This window comes from Carya illinoinensis, chromosome 16 (assembly GCF_018687715.1).
Source record: "Carya illinoinensis cultivar Pawnee chromosome 16, C.illinoinensisPawnee_v1, whole genome shotgun sequence".
Lineage (NCBI taxonomy): Eukaryota > Viridiplantae > Streptophyta > Magnoliopsida > Fagales > Juglandaceae > Carya > Carya illinoinensis.
Window position 1 is genome coordinate 19,687,493 of NC_056767.1, and position 21,055 is coordinate 19,708,547.

The following is a 21,055-nucleotide window of genomic DNA, read 5'->3' on the forward strand; positions in this document are numbered from 1 at the left end:
CACGACAAGTAGCCGATTTACCTCCTTCGCCATTGTTGCGTATTTCTCTGCATTGAAACTTCGCATTTTTCCTAACCTTCTTGGCATTAGGATTTACGCTCAAGTGGTGTTCGATCATATTCTTGAAGATCCCAGTCATGTCTGGGTGGCTCTAGGTGAACACATCTTGATGCTCGATGATGAATCATATTAACTGTGATCTCATCTCACGGTTCATCTTCGTTCCTATCCTCATTCTCCTTTCCAAAACCGTAGCGTCTAGTGATACCAGTTTGAGAGATTCAATGGCCTCTCCCTGTTTTAGGTTTCACTCATCCTAAGTCCTGATCGATGAGCTCAAGGGGTGTAGGTAGCACTTGTGAAGTTGGCAAGCTTCTCTACTTCTGAAGTTGGCCTTGCCAATTGTTCCTCTGTCTCTAGGTGCACTCCTCGGTCGGCTGGAGCAGCTTCCTCTATGTGGGCCATTGAGAACGGGTTGTATGTGGCACGCGAAAGGCACGCTGATGCTATTAGATCAAAATAATTCTCTAATCCCACAGACGGTGCCAACTATTAAGGCATGTTTTGTAACTACTAGCTTCGAACACTTTCAAATGTATGCAAAAGGAAATAGGAAGGGTGGTCAGGTTTGTCCATGACACCTTTAATACCCAAGTTAGAAAAGTATCTCTAGAAAATATAAAAGAGAAAGAGCTAAGAGTTTGATGACAATGATTAACCTTTTTTCCTTAGTGGTTCTATGCTACTTATACCCCTCACGTTGGGGTCATGTCCGCTCATATTGTCATATTGTTGTATTTAATGTGGCAATTCCTTGCTAGTAACAGGATCTTCTATCGAGATTTCATATTTGCAGTGTGACCTTTTACGTGTTAGTTGGGTGGGATAACGCATAGGCCTTCTTGCAATTGTGGGTCGGACTTAGTAAGCTCGGCTCCAGCATTGAGAACATAGGCCTGGCCCAAAAAAGAGGGGGGAAATATTCCCTTCCGAAAATGTTCAGGGAAATGGTATGCCTAGAAGAAATGACCAATATATGTTTGTTTTTTCTAGATCGATTACTTCTTTTGATCATAACCATCGGTCGCAATTGCACCACTCATATTTTAAATAAAGATCAAATCCATATTTGAGACTTCTGATCAGCTTTCTGTATATATTATAAACAATCATATTTTACAAAATCTATGGTGAATGCTCGAATAAAATTAGTTTTTTTTTTTGAAAAGGAATAAAATTAGTTTTAACTTTCGCTATAGCTTTCCAAATTTGAAATTTGGATACCAAACATATGATAATCTCTCTATTATCGCAGATTAGGAATTTTCTTTCGAACAGATTTTAAGACCCGTCGTGAGAAAGGGATTTGACGCCTGCGAGCTGGCTGTAAATCTGGTGTGCTCAGCTACTGCGAGTGAAGCGCAAGGAACCCTGCTGGTTCGTGGGGAATGGCGCGGGGCTCTTCATCATCATCGAAGAAGGAGGTGCGTGAGAGTAGTAGGCAGCTCGATCCTGCTGGGACAGAGCGCAAGAGGCTCAAGAGACTGGCATTTGCCAACAACATACTCTCCGAGACGCCGGTCAAGGTCCACCAGCCGCTGAGCCCTTCAAAGGCCGTCATCAAACACCATGGCAAGGACATTCTCAAGAAGTCCCAGAGGAAGAACAGGTTCCTGTTCTCCTTCCCGGGTCTTCTCGCTCCAGTCGCAGGTGGTAAGATAGGCGAGCTCAAGGATTTGGGTACCAAGAACCCCGTTCTCTACCTCGATTTCCCTCAGGTTTTATGCTCTCTTTGTTCCTTTATCTGCTTGCCAATAAATTTTGCAGGAGAGAAGAATCTTTTTTTTTTTTTTGAAGCAAGGGAGATTCTATATTTCAATTTCTCTAGACTGTAGCTCTTTTTCATTCAGTAGCTATGATTAGTTGTTTTTCTCTCTGTTTTTTTTTTATAGGTAAACTAGCTATGTTCAGTTCTGAGAACATGTAGTAAAGGGTGAGAATTAGAGCAATTGGGATGCTTGCTATCACTAGCTATTTAATGTCCTCTCTTTGTACCTAGTCTATGTATCAAGAAAATGAAGATGGATCATCAGAATAATAAAACAGTATAATATCAGAACATTAATTATGTTAGGCGATATAATGGAGTGGTTCATGATCCGTATTGCAAATGTAGCTTGCCTTTTCTGTGCAACTAGTCGGAGGGTTTTGGTTGATAAGAAGATGAAGAAAATGCAAAAAAGCAACCTGGAAGTTTCGGTTGATAAACTCAAATAGGTGTGGTTTCTAAGATTTTTCATGTCTTTTTGCCTGTCTCTATATCGATAAAATTTCTTCTTACTTATAAAAAAAAAAATTTTCATGTCTTTTTTTAACTCTTGTCCTACAAGTCCGCTTACAAAATTCCAATCATTTTTTTCTTTCTTTCTTTATGATTTTGCTGTTAAAGGCTGTTTATTGTTCTCATTGGTAGAATTTGCACACATGGTGTCAAGTTGTCAACAGTAAATGCTATATCTACATGATATATACATATTTTTTGTGTGCCAATTTCAGGGTCGAATGAAGTTTTTTGGGACTATTGTATATCCGACAAACAGATATTTGTCATTGCAATTCCCAAGAGGCGGGAAGAATGTGATGTGTGAGGATGTCTTTGATAATATGGTTAGTCCTATCAGTTTTGCTCAAATATCTTGAGTTACAATGATTTTTGTTTGCATTGATTGTTATGATGTTGTTTTCAACTCTATGGTGATTGTTTTCTTTCTTCTTTGCATGCCCTTGATACACCCAGTATCTTTAGGACTTCAAGATGTTTCTCCTACATATTTGCAGTGACCAATATGAAGGAGAACAAATTAATGTCTGACAACGTTGAGGCACTTATAAAAGATAAAGTCTGGAAGTAATAGGGCAAAAACTGGATTGACTAGAATTGAGAATGGTGCTATTTTATAGATATACTTTAGACAATTTTATTTTTTTTCACAAGTAAATCAGGTAATTTTAACTTTTTAATCGGTGAGGAAAACCATTATGTGTGTTTATTTATTTTTATTATGGAAGATTACAATGCTAAGGATGACATGCAATCTTTAAATTTTTTTGATAAATTTAAGCTGTTTGAAGTTCAATATTTTCATTCTTTAAGCAGAAGCTGGTCACTAGAGTTCAATTTAAACCCCAGGGGGTTGGTCCAAGTGGTGAAGGTCTTGGTCTTGGGGTCTTACTCCCTTCAAGGACAAGGTTCAACACCTCATGGATGCAAACAATCCTTTGGGGCACACACCCTGGTGAAAAGCCAGTGATTTAACCAGTTCCGTGTAGGGAAACTTCAGAGAGTGCGGTGCACGGGATTGAGGTTTACTTTGCAGGGGTGGATCCGAAGGGTCTTGCCTTACATCAAAAGAAAAAAAAAGAGTTCAATTTACCTTGAGCTAGGCCAAAAGCAATAGTATAAAATTCTCCAACATTACATGCAAAGATGTGATTTTATGGATTAGAAAGTGGTGAAGAAGTTAGAGTTTTTAGTGGAGATATATATATATATATATATTTTGGAGGGGTGGGGGGAAGTAGAATGTCATATATTATTGATAAATTGCTAGGGGCACAAACCAAGTACAAGGGGAGCATACAAAGGGGAACACTGAACATAAGGAATGTTAGGGAGCAGGAACTAGTAAACTCTATAAAGGATTCAAAACAGGACTTGTTATGGATTGTAGTCCACTTATACAAGGATCTAAGCATGAAAGTTCTCAACTCTAGCAAATTTTTTTTTTTGCAATCCATGAAGTTTTGGGCTTACACTCCTTCCAAATCCTCCACATCCAGCACAAAGGCACCATCGTTCCAACATATATGCTCGTAACTCCACCTAGCACACCTCCCCAATCTGCCATTAGCTCAACCACTAAAAATGGCATCATCCATTCTATCCCAATAAGTTGGAACTTGGAAGATTGCTACGGACAAGACCCTAGCGACTTCATAGGTGAATCAACAGGTGATCGATGGTTTCCTTATTCTGCACTATACTCTTCCTGGGAAAGGAATGTATATCTTGGGGTGTGGGACATGATGAAGTGATCTGAGCTCAAATTGTCTTCTTCTTGCATGGATTCTTTGAATTTTGTTCTCATGTTCACCCCTCAACCTTAGTGAATACAGGAGGTCGAGGAGTGAAGTGATAGATTCCACTTCCCAATCCTACACCAATCTGATGAAGTAGATACTACACTGTGGTTTACCATTCGTAACCTAGAGAAAATCAACCACTGAGGCCTAACTGTGCAAGGCAATACCATAAAAATCTGGACAGGTTTCCTTTGAGGCTTGATCTCCACACCAGGTTTCCTATGAGAACCTGATTCTTGACTCATCCTCAACCTCTTATCTTTGATGGCTTTTGAAAAACTTCCCCATCCTTGATGAATGTTTTTCCACACCCACATTTCGAATGGCCCATTGTCCAAGTGGAGGTAAATCTAGAAGTTCTCATTTGAAAGAATCAACACATTTGTACTACACTGGACAAGTGTAAAGTGTGCTCCAAATGGAGGGTTGTGATGGTGCCATGTGTCCAATGAGATTCCCTAGTGATCCTAGGCTGATTTGGACATCCTATATGGTGATGTGATGGCTGTTTGGTGACGTGGCGCTCTCCAGTTGACCTATTTTTCACCCAAAAAACTTGAAACTTATTATTGCACCTTAAGATTCCAAAAATTCATACGAGTCTAATGGTGCAATCTATTTCACCTAATTATGATCCTAAGTGCCTCAAAAAAACAAGAAGGCAATCCGTCCCCTTAGCAAATCATAATTTGACTATGCTAACAGATTAAAACCTAATCAATTGTTTGATCCATGAAATCCTCCTAGATTTTCTTGGCATTCCTAAAGTCCAAAGAAATTACTTCTATCGCATTTCTATTGGGGTGTTACACGCACCGTGAATGAGGGTGCTTTGTTTGCTGCATCTGTGTGAAAGTTTGTTGACTGGGTGCTGGATGTGTATAGTGGCTGTTGAGGCCGCCATGAGAGGTTGCCTCCTGTTTCTTTCATTGCATGAGGGAGGGCCTGCAGCAGAGAGAGAGAGATAGAGGACATGCAGCAGCAGATGGCTGACGTGAGGCAGCAACAAGCCAATTGTTGTTGTTGATTTGGTTTGCATGTGTGGTAGCCCTAGGGAAGAAGGAATATATATATATAGGTTTGCACGCAGATGGTTTATGCTTGGGTCGGGTCTCACAGTTGTGTCAAACTTCATGGGTTTTGGGTCTAATTTATAGGCTTAACACGTGGGTTCTAGGGTTTTTCCTTGGATAGTTGATCTAGTCATGGGCTTATTTGTGGACTTTCAATGCCTTGGGCTTAATAAACAATTGGGCCATTTAACTGTCCTAACCCAATTCTTGGGCTTCCCTATATTTTTTTAGACCAAGTTGAATAATAAATTCAACTAGGAAAATCATTGGGAGGGTGAAGATACCTACTACGGTGGTGTTTTTCAGTTGGGTGGTTGCTCTAGGGAAAGTATTGACTACGGATAACCTTAGAAAACGTGGTTTGTGTATAGCTGATTGGTGTGTCATGTGCAAGAAGGATGGTGAATCTGTAAATCACCTTTTTTTACATTGTGAGGTGGCAAAGTCTTTGTGGAATGAGGTTATTGGTCGAACAGGTTTATATTGGGTGATGCCTAAGAATGTTGTGGATCTTCTTGCATGTTGGTGTGGTTTTGAGGCAAGGAAATGTGTAGCTGCCAGATGGAGAATGATTCCTTTGTGTTTAATGTGGTGTCTATGGCTGGAAAGGAATGAGAGATGTTTTGAAGATAGAGCGTTCTTTTGAAGATCTTCGAAATTTTTTCTTTTCTACTTTGAGTTTGTGGGCTAAGATCTTTGTCAGGAATGATGATAATTTACTGAATCTGTTTCTGTTTTAGTTTTCCTGTTTTCTAGAGTGTATTAGGTATTTCCTTTGTATACATCCTGTGTTCTTGGGCTGTGCCTATTCTTAGTAATAAAGATTCTTATTAATTATAAAAACAAAAATAATAAATTCTAATGGGCCAGGTTTGAGTCCAAAGTAAGCCCAACTTGTCCAATAGATACTTTTGGGCTCTTAAATAATTTATTGGGCCTAATACCAATTAAATAGGGCCCACTTGCTCCCTAAATATTCAATGGTTTTTAATCCAATTGTTGGGCCCAGTAAAAATCATTAACCTATTGCAATAGAATTTGGGCCTATGGTCTATTCAAAATTACCCGATAAGTCTATTTGACTCACATAAAATATTGGCCAATTAATATCAACCAAAATCATCCACTAGACCTCAATGGGCCTTAAAACCAACCTAAATAAATTATAGCTCGTGGGTTTATCCAGTATGGCCCATAAAACCTAATTTAGGCCCAATAAAATTACCCATATTTTCTGAATTTAGAAATATTGGACTGGGTCGTTACAGCTTGGTTTGAGTGGATTAGCAGGAGATAAAAATTAAGAACTACTTGGATTAAAGAAATTGATGACAAATACTAAGGTTTACCACCATTTGGCCAATTTGCAAAAGGGGTTTAATTTGTTGAGGGTATTGAGATTGATGGGAATCATTTTAGAGAAGAGGGAGAGATGAAAGATGTGACTGTGACGTTTCTTATGGGGATTGACATCCTCTGTTTGATTACTTGTCATTTGCCAGTATCCATGTGTGGGGTTGTAGTTGATTGGAGGGTTGATGTAAGGGGAGAGAAACTGGCTTTCCTCGATTCCTTTGGTCCTATGAAATTGGAGCTATAAAGATTAGATATCACATACCCCTAAGTTTAGCTCTGTGTTTTAAATTTACCGGTGAAGGTGTTGGCATGCAGTTTAAAGAAGTAATGGAAGAATTGATTTCTGATACTCAAAATGCCTAGGGGGTGGGGGGTTAATTATGGACTTGGTCTTGATTGCTAGTGAGTGCTTGGGAAATAGGTTAGACAGTAGAATTCCAAGAGTTACATGCAAGCTGGGTATTGAGAAAGCTTATGATCATTACAATTGGATGTCTAGTTTATATGTTGGGTATATATGGTTTTGGAGTTAAATGTTGATGTTGGGTCCAACAGTGTATTTCTTGTCAGGATTGTCAGATCTAGCAGTACATTACCTCACTTAGACTTTCTGTCTTATTAAATGGAAGGCTTCTTGATTTTTGTATGCTTAAAAGGCCAATGACAGGGAGATCCTTTGTCCTTTTATTCTGTTCATTCTACTGATGTAAATTCCTGGTAGGATGTTAGTTAGGGTAGTGCAGAGGGTGTAATTTAGGCTTGTTGGCAAAGGACCGGCAAAAGAGTTGGTTATCTCTCATTTATTGTTTGATGTTTATACATTCTATTTGTGATGCTGAGTCTACAACTAAAGCATATTAGGTGTATTATCTTGCATGTCATGGTTGTGTCTGGTTTCAAACTAAATTAGTTGCACTCCGTCATGATGCAAGGGAAAAATGTTAATTTTTACTTCTATTTTATTTGTTAATTTTGTTTATAATCTGATCGTGAAGTAATTGAAAGTGATTTTTTATTACTAATTTTAATTAATTATGTATAGACGAGAGAAGAAAAATTGATATAGATGAAAGAATACAAAGTGCTCGACTTTTAAAATTTAAGGAAGTTTTTACCTATCAAAAACAAATTCAAGGAACCTTCAAATTATTTTAAATTTTTAATTATTTAACATATGAACGGATGACATGGCTCAACAAAAACAGGGTTATTGTTTTGAAACTTATATATGTTGTAGATTACAAGTAAGATTGGCTTAGTTGGTGATGTTGTTGGAGTTGAAGATGTGGCTGTTGAAGTTCAGCCCATACACTGAATCCAATTCTTGGGGTGACGATCTTATTTTAAGCCATACAGAATTTACTTGTATAGTATAGAATATTGTATGGCAAAATAATAATCCTTACATAAGTTGCAGCTTGCAAGTTATACACTACATAATCCATGAGTTATATTCTGATATATTTGTTAGGTTAATTGAACGGGTTTGTGCATAGAAAACTTGTACCATATGTAAATAATGGTTTAAGGCGATTGTTACTTTCTCGTGGTTGTCAACCGGATGCAAACCATTTGGTGGTCTCTTCCAGGGCAGCACTTTTGACAGCCCTGCATGTCTTTAATCTGAAAAAATTTTACATTCTTCCCTTCCTTCTTCCTCATGTTCCTTCCTGGGTCACAAGACATTATTTGTGCCCCTTTATGATTATCCCTACGAGCGTGTCTCAAACTTCCCTTTGAACCGAGCCTCTCAGCAGTTACTGTTGATACTACAGGTTGTATTTTCTGAAGCATGGTGGATTGGGAGAAAAGATGAGAACCCTGAAGAAGCTCGACTTAATTTTCCTAAAGAACTGGATGAGGTTAGTTTTCCTCAATACAAGTTGCTTACTAGTTGAAGTGCATATTTTGTATTTGTTTGAATTTCGGGGTAGTTATGTCCCTTCATGATCCATGTATTCAATGTCCATTGTTTTCAGGGACAACTCATTGAATATGACTTTAAAGGTGGTGCAGGTGCTGCATCTACAAATCAGCCTGGTTTACATAAAACAGAGATTAGACTGGTTGAAGAACAGTCTCCTAAAGTTGAGTCCGAAGTTGATTTATCAGATGGTGAAAACATGTTGAAAGATTTTACGAAAGAGACTCCAGTTCGACATTCAGAGAGAACTGCTGGGAGAACTTTTAAGTATTAGCTTTGCTGTCTTATTTTGCTCGATATAAATTGTTATCCTAATAATTAGCTGTGAAATTCTGCTATTGCCTGAAGATATTGAATGCTGATCATGTTGTCTCTTTGCTTGGGTGGTAAAGGGATAGGAAGAGGTTGGGTTATATCTTCAGGGATAGGAAGAGGTTGGGATAGGGATAGGAAGAGGTTATAGTGTTTACAATCAGAAAACTTGAGCGTAAGCTCATATTTTTTAGACTATTGATTGTACATGGTAACCACGCCCCCCCAAACAACCCAAAACCCCCCAAAAAAAAGATAAAGAGGAAAAAAGATTGTTGATAGTTAAAAAAAAAAAAAGAAAAAAAAAGTGCTGTTTCTGAACTTATCATATGTTGACATAGGCATGGTCTGCCATTTCACCTGAAGGAATGTGGAGAGATTGTCACGCATCCATCAGATACAAGATCTATAAACTACAAGATTATTGTTTGTGGTTCCTTTCATGATGGCTCCCTATTCCCTCTTTTTTTTTTTTTTTTTCCTTTTCCTTTCTTTTTAGTGAATTTCTGACAAGATAATAAAGCTTTCAGATCACCTCAAAGACACCGAAATTTGAACCTGTCATTCATTTGCTGATGCTTCTGCTCATGTCTTAGCCAACTCTGTTAAATTTTTCATTGATTAAGCTTTGATTCCTATTTGGTTTTTGTTAATCCTGTCTTCTAAAATTTCAATAGTTCCATTTACCTCTAATCCATTTATTGGTCAGTTTTGCAGAGTCTTCTTCCAGGGAGGATTCTGTTGAATGCGATGCTGATGTATCATCAGAAGAAGAGAAGAAAGTAGTGGAAGTTGATTCTTCAACCACAAATTGTACTGCTGGAAATATCCTGATCATATTATCTTGATTAGTTAATGTTTTTTACAAGCAATAAACTTCAAAAAACTTTGCAGAAGGTAAAATTAATATTCAAGGGTTGCTAAACATATCTGCAAGCCAGCTGCACTAGAACATTGACCTTTTTCCTGTTACATTTTAATTACATAACCATTCCATTCAGCTGCAATAATTTGATTCCCTTAAATTTGTAACTACAGACTGAAAATCTCAGCAATGTAAATATTGACATTGACTATAAGGATGCTGTAGAAAAAACTCAAATTCCTGAACAGGATGAAGGCTCCTTTGTGTTGGCGTCCAAGTTGAAAAGGCAGTCTCACACTGCCACTCCAGGGACTGAATCTAAGGGAATGCCTGACACTAGTCATGGTTCGCTTGTTCAGGCTACTATATCCACATTGTTTAAGAAAGTGGAAGGGAAGGTAAGGCCTTTAACTTTATTTTAACAACTTAAAGTGCAAAGTAGTTGTCAAATAACTTCGTTTCATTATCTTTTGATTTTGGCCAGAACTTGAATGTGTTGTTGAGGTGCTATAGTATTTCGAATATAAGGTTTTTTCCTTGGTGCTTACAATCCTGCACCTTCAATCTTTCTTAATATATGATGCAATAACATTCACTATTATCTACATCCATTCAATATTAGCTAAAGCCCATGTTTTTTTTCCTGAAGTCTAACAAACAGATCCCTCTCTCTCTCTCTCTCTCTCTCTCTCTCTCTCTCTATTTTTTTCCTTTTCTTCTTATAATTGAGAAGTCATCTTTATCTTTCATTGCATTTAAGCTTTATAGCACTTGCTTGATTCCATCTCTTTATGATGGTGTTATTACTTTTTCTTGTTCTTGAAACACTTGTAGGATTATGCCTCTAGTTAAATAAAAAGTGTTAAGGAAGGAATATTAGTACAAGGAAAACATTATTGTAATCAATATCAGGTCAACTGTATTGATTGTTCAGACTATATAATAGAATACCGAGGAGTTATCTTTTTGTTTCCAAGTTGCATTCTTAACATGGTATTAAAGCAAGGTTCTCTGGTTTAGCTTTAGCTTTTTTCTGGCCCAAGCCCTTCCTCTACATTTCTAAGCTTATTTCTCTATTGACACCAATTCTAACCTACCCAGGGGTCATTCCCTGCCGATTGACACCAATTCTAACCCCCTCGGTGCAGTGCAATTGCTTTGATTGCTTTCAACCAAAAAAAAAAAAATGGGCTCTTTTTATTCATTTTGCTTCCATGTTTTTCCTGGTTCTTTCTGCTTCCTTCTCCATTCTCAGAAATGCAATTTAATCCTTCAGCATCGTGGAGTGATAATTTTTTTTTTCCTTTACATTCAACTTCATTGAGAGTATTGCACTAAGTTCCATCAGAGTACAGGACATTTCTTTTAACCATGCCCTTGGTTCCAAAAACAGTGTGAAATGGAAAAAATTCCACTATGGCTTTCATATTAACTCGTTCTGATAATATCCAGACAATCTGGCTGGGATGCAATGAGATTTCATCAATAGTTCCACCATACAACTTGTTCAAATGCGATATCACTTTCTCAGAGTTAATTTTCTATACCAAGTACTAACGAGTAAGGACCTTAATATCATTGTTTCCATCTCTCTTCTATTATCTAATGTAGAAACTCTCCTTTGTTGTATAAATACTGTTGATGGCTGTAAAGATGATATTGGTATTTTTTTTTGTGAGTTGTTTGCCAATAATGTAACGCCCTGGTCCCGCAGGGGTCGGAGAGTTACTTCCTGTAACTTAAAACTCACATTTTATCAAAATATTTACAGACTCCAAAATTTAAAATCATTAGAATACTACAAAATCTCTTAATAAAATCTGCCAATCCTTAGATATCTTCTATGAGTAATCCACTATGCTTAAACAATCATCTCACCCATGTTCCATAATTCCAATCCTTAGTTGAACCATTCCAAAATCATTTGAAAAATATTGTGGAGATAAGGAGTGAGTTATCAACAACTCAATAAGTAGAGAACATATACTAGTGTGCAAACATGAGCATTTACAAAGTTCAGAATACAGAACAAAATATTTTTACTTTCAGAATGCAGAATTAGAACATATTATCAAAAATATTAGAGCGAAAGTTCAAAAATGTTCTTATTCAAAATTCTTTTGGCATAGCATAATTGACCACCTTCATACCAGAACATCATATCAAATCAGAGGTCATGTTTAACCCCCGTGTTAGGGTTGTGCAAACCCTAGTAGCTAGCCGAGCAGAAACAAAATGTGAAATTTCCCCTTATAATTCTCGGAACCCCAAGTGTGCACACAGAAAGACCACCAGAAAATCACTTTGTTTCCAAATTGGGTGCACCAGAAACAGAACCATTGGTACCAACCCAAACAGAAGCCTCTATCAGCACCCGTGGTAGGTCAAACAGATCACCATCCACAAACCACATCCCAAATTCAGAATGTTATGCCAAAAGTTTTTAAAAATCACATTATATATCATATCAGAGTTCAGAACATCTTCAGAACAGAACAGAATCAGATTACAAAAATATAATTTATGCACAAAATTTCATATTCGCTCTCTTTTGCATAGTTTAGAAACAAAATGCTAGAAAATAAGCTCATGTCTACATCAGTCATGACAAAAATACTTTCGCTTTCATATAGAGTTCATGAGTAATGCTGAAACAAACAATTGAGGTTGTTTTTTATGTTTCATTTCAAAAACCAAAAGATGCATATTTTTTAAAAGTCAACCTCGTTTCATTTTCCTTTTATGCAAAGTCTAGCATAGGAACCCCGCTTACCTAGACTTCTTAGCTTTGAAGAAATTTTCCTCAATAATGCCGAACAAAAATTACTTGTCACCTATAAAATCATTACGTAATTCTTGTAAATTTCTGGTCATACTCACATTTTGATATTTAAACCTGAAATGCTAAATTAACCTATTTTAAATCCTCAAAACCTAAAATCCTCAAAATTCCTAAAATATCATCATTTTCCAAAATCATTAGTTATCCCCTTAATATACTTAACCTAATTCCCACTCAAACATCAGTCTATTTAAGAAAATCAAAACCCAACCCTCTTAATGAAAATATTATACTGATTTTATTTCAAACAGCCCCTGGTTACAAAATAACATAAAAATACACGTTCCAACTTTTAAAATAATTGAATTCTAAATAATATAATTTTAAAACTCCTTCATTTTCTTTCTAAAAACATCTATTTAAAAAACAAGATCCATACAACATGGGTTTAATATAAAAAGAAAAAAGAAAGCAGGCCACATAAAACCAGTAGTATTATTTTTGAATCTAACCATAAAATGCAGTTTCTGGAGGAAATCTCAAATATATTGTTTAAACCCATCGTGCTTATAACTTTGAGGACAAAAAAAATATTTGTAATATTAACTAAAGGGCAAAATTGTAAAATCATAAAACAAAAACTTCAACACCTCCTGCACACGAAGCTTTACGTAAAGAAAGTAGTGCAAAGCTTATTTTAGTTTACAAAGAGCAAACCCCCTAACGAGAGAAAGAGATCCAGACCGAGCGATGGAGACTCACTGAGAGGAAGAGGCAGCGAGCAGAGGGACCAGGGTTAGCTGGTGGTCCTGGGTGGTCGACGACGTGGAACAAAAAAAAAAAGCTGAGAGAGAGTGATGAGAGAGCGATTTGAGAGAGAGAGAAAGAACAGAGAAACAGACAATGGAGGCAAGGCTCAGCGTGGGCTTACCGAGAGGAGCACGGTGGACTTGGGGTGGCACGCTTGTACCGTTGAGTGCTTCAAGGTTGAGCAGCCCAGTGGCAGCAGAGGAGCTGTGATCCACGGCCGTCACTGCTCTGTTTTTGGGAATAAAAAACAGGGGATTCACATGGGCTGAGTTGGGTGGTTCGGCTGGGTCACACGGTGGCTGTGCAGTGGTGCTGCTGTTTCGCATTGGCTGGACATGAAGGGGTGGGGCAGCGTTGTGGCGGCTGGGCTGTTTTCAAGGCGTTGCCGAAGTGAGGCTGTGCCTTGTGAAGTGGTTGGAGTTGCCATGCGTGGAGCTAGGCAGTGGGGGTCACGTTGTGAAGGTTAATCTCGGTGGTTTGGTATGTGATGGTTCTCAGCAGGTGCTGGGGCCACATAATATTTTAGGAGAACGTGAGGGAGAGACTAAGGTGGTGGCTGGCCATTCTTGGTGTTGGGGATGACATATGGGGTATTTCTGTGGACTGAGTAATTCTGTGGACTGAGTAACATATATATATATAGAAAACTGATATAACCCTAGAGAACGAAGGAAGGAGAGATGTGCATCAAGTATGCCATGAAAAACGGACGTCATGAAGCCGTGAATAAAGAGGAGTCTGTGGGGTGGTTGCTCTATAGCTGGCTGCTGGAGGAGGTGCAATTGGCTCTGAAAAGGAAACCTAGGGTGCGAGAATGCAGTGCGTGCATGAGGGTGGTGCAAGACGTGATTGAAATAAAACCCTAGAGTTAAAAACATGCATGTGAAGGACACGGACACAAAGAAGCCGTGCATGCAAGATCTCACGGGCTTGGACTTTTTCTCCAAATTTTGGGTCTCGACTCAATCTTAAAAAAAATAATCTAATTTGTTCAAAAGTTATCTTGGCCCATAAAAGATTTTTAACTTAAATATTAAACCCAAAGAAAATTATAATCTACCAAAATAGAGATTTTTAGGCTCGTAGTCTATTTAAAAAAATATATATATTTTTGAAAACTCAGATGGGCTTTTAGCAAATATAAATCTAATAAATAGCTTGGCACTGGATCCGAATGTTACAAATATTTTTGCTTTTTCTAACCCATGCTTAATGTTCTCTGCGATCTAATAAGCCCCCCTTGGTGCTTGTTCAATTCCTTAATGATCTTAATAAAATGGGCTCTATGAAGTCCCCATGGTCAAAGATGATGCAGTTAATTTTATACAAGGTTTTTTTTCTTTTCTTATTTTTTTCTGTTTCAGTTTTTTAATTTACTTGAGAAGGACTTGTGTTTTGCTGTGCTTTTCTGTGCAAGCCAAATTGCTTTATGAGAAATTAGGGTTTTGATGCAGTTTATGTTTTGATGAAATCCATTAGCTAAATTTGAACTTTGAGCTTTTGGAAAATTCAATGCAATGCATTTGGGAAAATCAAATGGAAACTTAAAATTTAGTTTCAAAGTTCAGTATGCAAACCGTAATTATCATCTTTGTTACTTTTCAGTTTTTTTTTTCAACTTCGTTAGGAAAGGGATTCATGTAAGTTTATCAAACTCCAATAAATTTAACCTTGTTGCTAAGAATCTTTTATGGATAGACCTTATTGGTGAGCCTTTCTGAAGCTCACGGTGGCCTCAATGTTAGTGATGTTGACATGCTATTACTGGGGCTTATCCTTGTACAATATATTCTAGATGGCCAAATTCATTATCCATGCATACCTGCTACAATTGAATTGTTACTTGATAAGTTATGAGGAGCCTTGTTTTTAAACCAGATAATAGGTTCACCTTTTCATGCCTGCTTTCATCTGAAGTTGCCTGAGGAGTTCTTTATTTATTTATTTATTTTCCCCCTGCCTTTATAATAGCAGAATAGTGCCAACTAGCTTTAGCTCCAAACAGACCTTCATCTGTGCATATGAGTAGAGTGGATGATAAGGTTGTGAGCTCAAGGCTCTCCAGGTGGGTGCAACTTATCAAAAGATAAAAAAAAAAAAAAAAGAAAAAAAGAAAAGAAAAGAAGGCAGAATATTGCTCCATGGACGTCAAATTTGTTTATCATCATGCCCATTGATATCTAGTTTCCTGCATTTATTCCATTACAGGTCATATTGTTAAAATAAACTTGAGCTATACTGCTCAGTACACTGGAGCTAACTGTTATTCCTAGATTCTGAATAGAACTTTTCATTTTTCAGGTAGCACCAAGAAATCCTAGGAAATCTCCATCTCAAAGAGGTTGCTAATTTTCCCAGTTTATTTTCCTTTAATGAGATTGTTGGGATTAGAAGACTCAGAAAAACAAACTATTGATGTTTTCCAGTTTCTGGCCAGAAGTCAAGGAGTACTGATTCAAAAAGGAGAAGAAATGAGGTGAGAACTCTGTGCCCTGTTTTTTTCTTTTGAAGTTTGAGTACAGCGATCTCTTAGCGATTGCTGCTTTATGAGGGACAGTTATAGGATCCAGGTAACTGTGTTAGCTGAACAAAGTTAAGAGTATTACATGTTCTTGCAGGATGGACCTAGAAAGAAGGCAAAAGTTATCAGGGCAAAAGGTGCTGGTGATTCTCTCTCTCTCTCTCTCTCTCTCTCTCTCTCTCGGCCTGTCACTAGCACCTCTTAATATCCCCATGCTGTTGCCTACTATACGTTTAATTTATGGATACTTCAAAATCTTTCAATATATGTTACGAGGGAATCAAGATTTAGAAGCTAGTTTGTACTGCGATGGAAGAATACTTTTTCCTTTATGCCTATGTTGTTGTTGGGATGTAACATTGATGCTATTTGACAACTTAGTATATGAATATTAACCTTCTTTTGTTGGTATGCAATCTTATTTTATTGGAGGTATTAACTATCACATGACTACTATATAAAAAAAAACTATCACATGACTACTAAAAATTCTTGATATTTATTTTGTTATGGACTATTGGTCTGGATATTGATAATGAAAATTTATCATGGATCTAATCATAATTTGTGAATGATTTATATAGTTGCCCCTAAATTATATGTGAAATTATGTTAATTGGGTCAAAATAAATATACAGGTAAGCTCAACCCATTTGTATGAAACGGGTTAACTCAACGCAAGTTGATTAGTAAGCGGGTTATATGAGTTGCCTTATGTCACCCGTTGTTTATATGGGTCATGTTAAGGTTTTGGGGTAATTAAACGGGTCGTGTTTAGGTTTTAACCCATATGGTCAAATACTCATGACTTGACATAACACGAACTCAACTCATGAACATGAATTGCTTATAGGTTTCTTAACTCAAACTATATATAAAAACTATATAGCTTCTGCTATAGAGAAAGTTTATGCCTAAATTTCTTGTCTTTCCACTTGAGTTCCTGATGTTTGTAATCCGAATTTAATCTCTTAATTTTTGATTGAGCTGTTATCATATATGTTTGTATTTATAGATTTCTGCATAAAAATTTTTTTTGTTGCTTGCATGTTGGATTTTGATCCGCACTTTATAGACAAACTTGGGATCTGCGATCTTAGGTAATATTGTTTCATGATCATGGGAACCCTTTGTTATTCCTCTTTTTAGAAAAGCAGGAAATTTGGTCAGTTTAGTAGTTCTTTTCATTGTTGTGGATGGTAATAATAGCAGGAGCATACTACTTTTGTTTTATCAGGCCTCTCTACCTTCTGTGGGTCTTCATTTTTCACAATTTAATATCAGATTTATGAATTGTTAGTAATAAAATTTGTTTAAAGATAGTTCAGCCATTCTAGTTGTGTAAATTGCATAAAATTATTATTATTCTAATTAAAAGGCAGTCCTTTCTGGAAATCCACACATCTATATATATATATGTATATATGTGTGTGTGTGTGTGTGTATTGATGCTTCACTCCTAAACATACGGATTGTTTATGTCATTTTACTTGTTAAAAAAAAATCATTACAAAATGTGAATATAAATGTTATTAGCAAACTTACGTGTCAGCATTCCTGTGTTTGCAGGGGGAAGAGCCATGGCAAAGAAAAAAGATCGGGTATTTTGTTTTAGTTTTAGTTCATTTGTGTTCTCTGTGTATTTCTGTCTTCTCATCATACCAACTGATAAAAAAATCATTTATCCTTACCATGAGAAGTTATTTCTCTCTCGTAATATCTTATCATGTACTAGGTGAAACAATTCTAGCTACCAAAGGTTTTTTATGTTGGCAAAATGAATTTAAATGCCAATCAATATGAGAGCTTTTAGAAATGATTATATGTGCTGAATATGAACTGATCATTCTGTCTAGTAATTGAGGTTATTTCTTGTTGCTTTCAAATCATTGATCAATAATTTGTAGGATGGAGAGGTCAAGGATGTGGCTCTTAGAATAAAAGCACAACGGATGAAGTGGATAAGTGCATCAGGAGAATTGTATGACCATAGATAACCTTGAAAAGAAAATACAGTAGGATTGCTTTGAGACCAGCTATGCTGTATGGTACAAAACTTCATTTTTTAAGAAAGATGTTCATAAAATTAATAAAATTAGAGTAGCCAAAATGATAATGTTATAATTGATGAGTGAGAATACTAGGAAAAATTGATATTAGGAATGAAGTCGTCATTCAAAGGTAGGGCAGCCACTATCGAGGTAAAGATGACGAAAACTTGCTTAAGATGGTTATAGTCTTGTGCATGAAACTGTTAATGCACTACTGCATCGGAGTGATTTAATGTAAGTTGAGGGGTAAACTTAGGTAGGGGGAAGCGTAGAATAATATCAGTAGATGTAAGGAAAATGATTCGCAAGTTAGGGTGGCAACAGTGTTGTTATTTCGAAAATTCTTTGCTCAAGCCTTTATTTTAACACACCAGTCCACACTGTCCAGCTGGAGGAGTAAAGTCACCAAATAGCCCAGGTAAAAAGAATTGAAAGGCACGAGCTCTGATATCCTTCCTGTGACCTCCTTCCCCCTTCGCACCAACCTCTGCTTCCCTTCCCCTTCGCCCTTCCTCGTTTCTTGCCGGCACCGATCTAATGAATTTCCTCTTCTCGCCGGCGTTTCTCTGCTTCCCGTGAGGGAAGGAATTGAAAGGCAGTCACACTTTAAGCTCAAGCACTACAATTAGACAAAGTTATATCTTTTAGTATCAAAAGACCAGAAAAGGAGGGATTTGATAGTGTGAATCGAAGGGTGCCATTACTTCAGATTTGAAAAGAGAAACCGCCCATTCAAAGTCAAGGCTAGGAGAAGAATGGATTCTGACATCTAATGGGTGCTTTTCACTTGGCCATTAATTGAAAGAAACCCAACCAGTTCAATTAAAGGATGGGAGAGGAAGGGAAAATCATTACTAGGTTCCACTGACTCATTTGGCCATGGCACGAGAGAGCGTGTTGCAAAAAGCACAGAAAATTATGTCAAATTCTGCGGGATGGTGGATAAAACACTGCGGCAATACCTCTTACTCTGCTGTGGGATGGTGGAAGCTGGGGGAGACAAATGCTGTGGGATGGTGAAAGCTGTGGGACAGTGGAAGCTAGAATTGACAACTGCTGGGGGACGGAACCCTAGATTGCAGTGTTAGAAATCGGTTCACGATGAAGAGGGCTCAAGTTTTTATGTTTCTATTTGTTTTATTTAGCTAAATTCCACATCAGCCGCCATGCTGGCTGGTGTGGCCTGCGTGTTAAAATAAGGGCTACTCCCTAGCAGTTCTGGTGTTATTTTAGTTAGGATGTAGTGGAAAATAATACGGTGGCTGACCTTGTTTAGCCAATGGACGTTGTTGGGTACAATAATTTTTTTGATAGGTAAAAGAAAAGGATTAAACTATATATAGTTTATTAAACAAAATGGTTGGTTCACAAAAGAATCATAAAAAAAATTAATTTACAGATTGACATAACTTGATGTGATATGTTAGATTATAAGTATACTTCTCTCAAAAAAATATGTTAGATTATAAGTAGTTGGGGACAATTATAGTAGCAAGAAGTTGCTGAATGTCTGATTTGGGGATAGACTTTTGAAAGGAGCTTTCCAAAGCTTCAGATAGAAGACAACTGTAGAAGCTATATTTTCTTTTTGCGGACAATTGTATTGTCACCATAGATTTGTTAGGGACCAGCCTAAGGTGGCGTTCTTCAAACCTTCTTTTCCACAATCTGATCGCCTGTCAGCTTTGTTTTTGGTCTTTGATTTGTCTGGCTTTTCTTGATCATTACTCAAGTCTATAATTTAGTTTCTGGAGTGTTAGTGTAAAGCAGCTAGTAAATTAAGGAAGGCATAGATCCTTCTATATTTAACGATTTGGCTTCTATACTTGTATTCAAGGGCCTATGAGTCATGATGGGTTTCATAGATCCTTCTATATTTGGCTTTCGGTTCAACCTTCTAATGATGAGATTGAAATCCCCGAATGTCGTTGAAAGGTAACTAACATCTTATGTAAACCCTGCAGATTGAAGATGATGATATTGAACAATTCTCGAGCTCTTCACAGGTGATTTCTCGAACAACTAAAATATATATCTAAATTGCATTTGCAAATTTTTCAGTCTCAGGACACGGTGATAAACAACTCATCATATATTTCTTTTTTATCATTGGTAAACTGATGATATAATGTTATTTGAAGCCAGCTTATGATTGAATTATAGTTTGTGTTGATCTTGCTAATTTACTTTCATGATCATCTTGTTTAGGATGGCCATGGAAGTGATGAAGATTGGGCTGCCTAAGATTCTTATCACACATTCAGGAAATTCCAAAATAGTTTTCAGGCAAGTGATGTATATTACTTACCTTCCTCGTGCCTATATGTAAGAATTGTGTTTTAAGGCGATTTCAGATTAAATAATGGGAAAAGATCTGGCGCTTTGATAGAAGCTTTTGTCATACAACCCATCAGTTGCTTTGAATGCCATCTTCGGCATTTTTAGTTGGAGCGAAAATATGAGCAATCAAAATGAAGGCCGAGGAAATTGTTCTGAAGAGAGAGACATGACTTCAAATGATATCGTGTCAATGTCTCCTAGGGAAAATTAAGAAACAGTCCCATTTGTTTACACTTCAAAACATGGTCTCTGGATTTGACTTCTTAGTCCTTAGGTTATGTGGTTTGTTAAAAAAGGTTTCTTTGTGTTATGCATGACATGCCACGTCTTCAAATCATGTTTAGACGGTATGTCGTTTATTATCTCAGAAAATAAAATACATCACATCTTTCACCTTCGTGAAAATCTCCCAAAGGCATTCATTCCATTTCCATTTGAACACCTTGCCGTGCGCCTTTTTAGTTAAGAAGCCGTCCAGACGCTTATTCGAACAGTCATCGAATGAAGTTTCGTTTGTCAAAGACCCAATTTATGGTTGTAGCAAAAGTTCACAAAGCTGTGTTTAAACAAGGTTTAGGTAAAAACGTGACATTAAATGAGTGGAAAATTATTTAACAAGTAATGAATAGTAATAAAAAGTAATAAAAAGTAGGTGAAAAGTAATAATAAAATAATGAATAGTAATAATAAGTAGGTAAAAAGTAAGAAATAGTAATAAAAATAAACGAAAAGTAATAAGAAAGTAACAAATAGTAGTGAGAAGAGTTGAGAAGTGTTAAGGATACTTCAACATCCAAACACAGTCAGAAAATAATATTAAGGAATATTGAGAGAATGATGATTAAAATGATGATAAATAATAATTTTTTAAAATAAAA

General features: G+C 36.8%; 1 protein-coding gene across 6 annotated transcripts; it reads left to right on the forward strand.

The window, feature by feature from the left end:
* The first annotated feature begins 1,036 nt into the window (after positions 1-1,036).
* LOC122299172 (DNA-binding protein RHL1) lies at positions 1,037-20,574 on the forward strand. Of its 6 annotated transcripts, none has more exons than XM_043109197.1 (13): positions 1,037-1,190; positions 1,316-1,778; positions 2,557-2,667; positions 8,348-8,434; positions 8,552-8,763; positions 9,518-9,633; positions 9,845-10,071; positions 15,567-15,606; positions 15,692-15,741; positions 15,884-15,929; positions 17,356-17,387; positions 19,802-19,843; positions 20,046-20,574. In XM_043109197.1, the coding sequence occupies exons 2-13, from the start codon at positions 1,449-1,451 to the stop codon at positions 20,079-20,081; spliced, it is 1,329 nt and encodes a 442-aa protein (XP_042965131.1). In that variant the 5' UTR covers positions 1,037-1,190; positions 1,316-1,448; the 3' UTR covers positions 20,082-20,574. The 6 variants fall into 6 exon arrangements, 4 of the variants coding, with proteins under 4 accessions (XP_042965131.1, XP_042965133.1, XP_042965134.1 ...); XM_043109199.1 differs by adding an exon at positions 16,862-16,886 and having other exon boundaries at positions 1,051-1,778; positions 15,884-15,923; XM_043109198.1 differs by having other exon boundaries at positions 1,053-1,778; positions 15,884-15,923.
* The last annotated feature ends 481 nt before the right edge of the window (positions 20,575-21,055 follow it).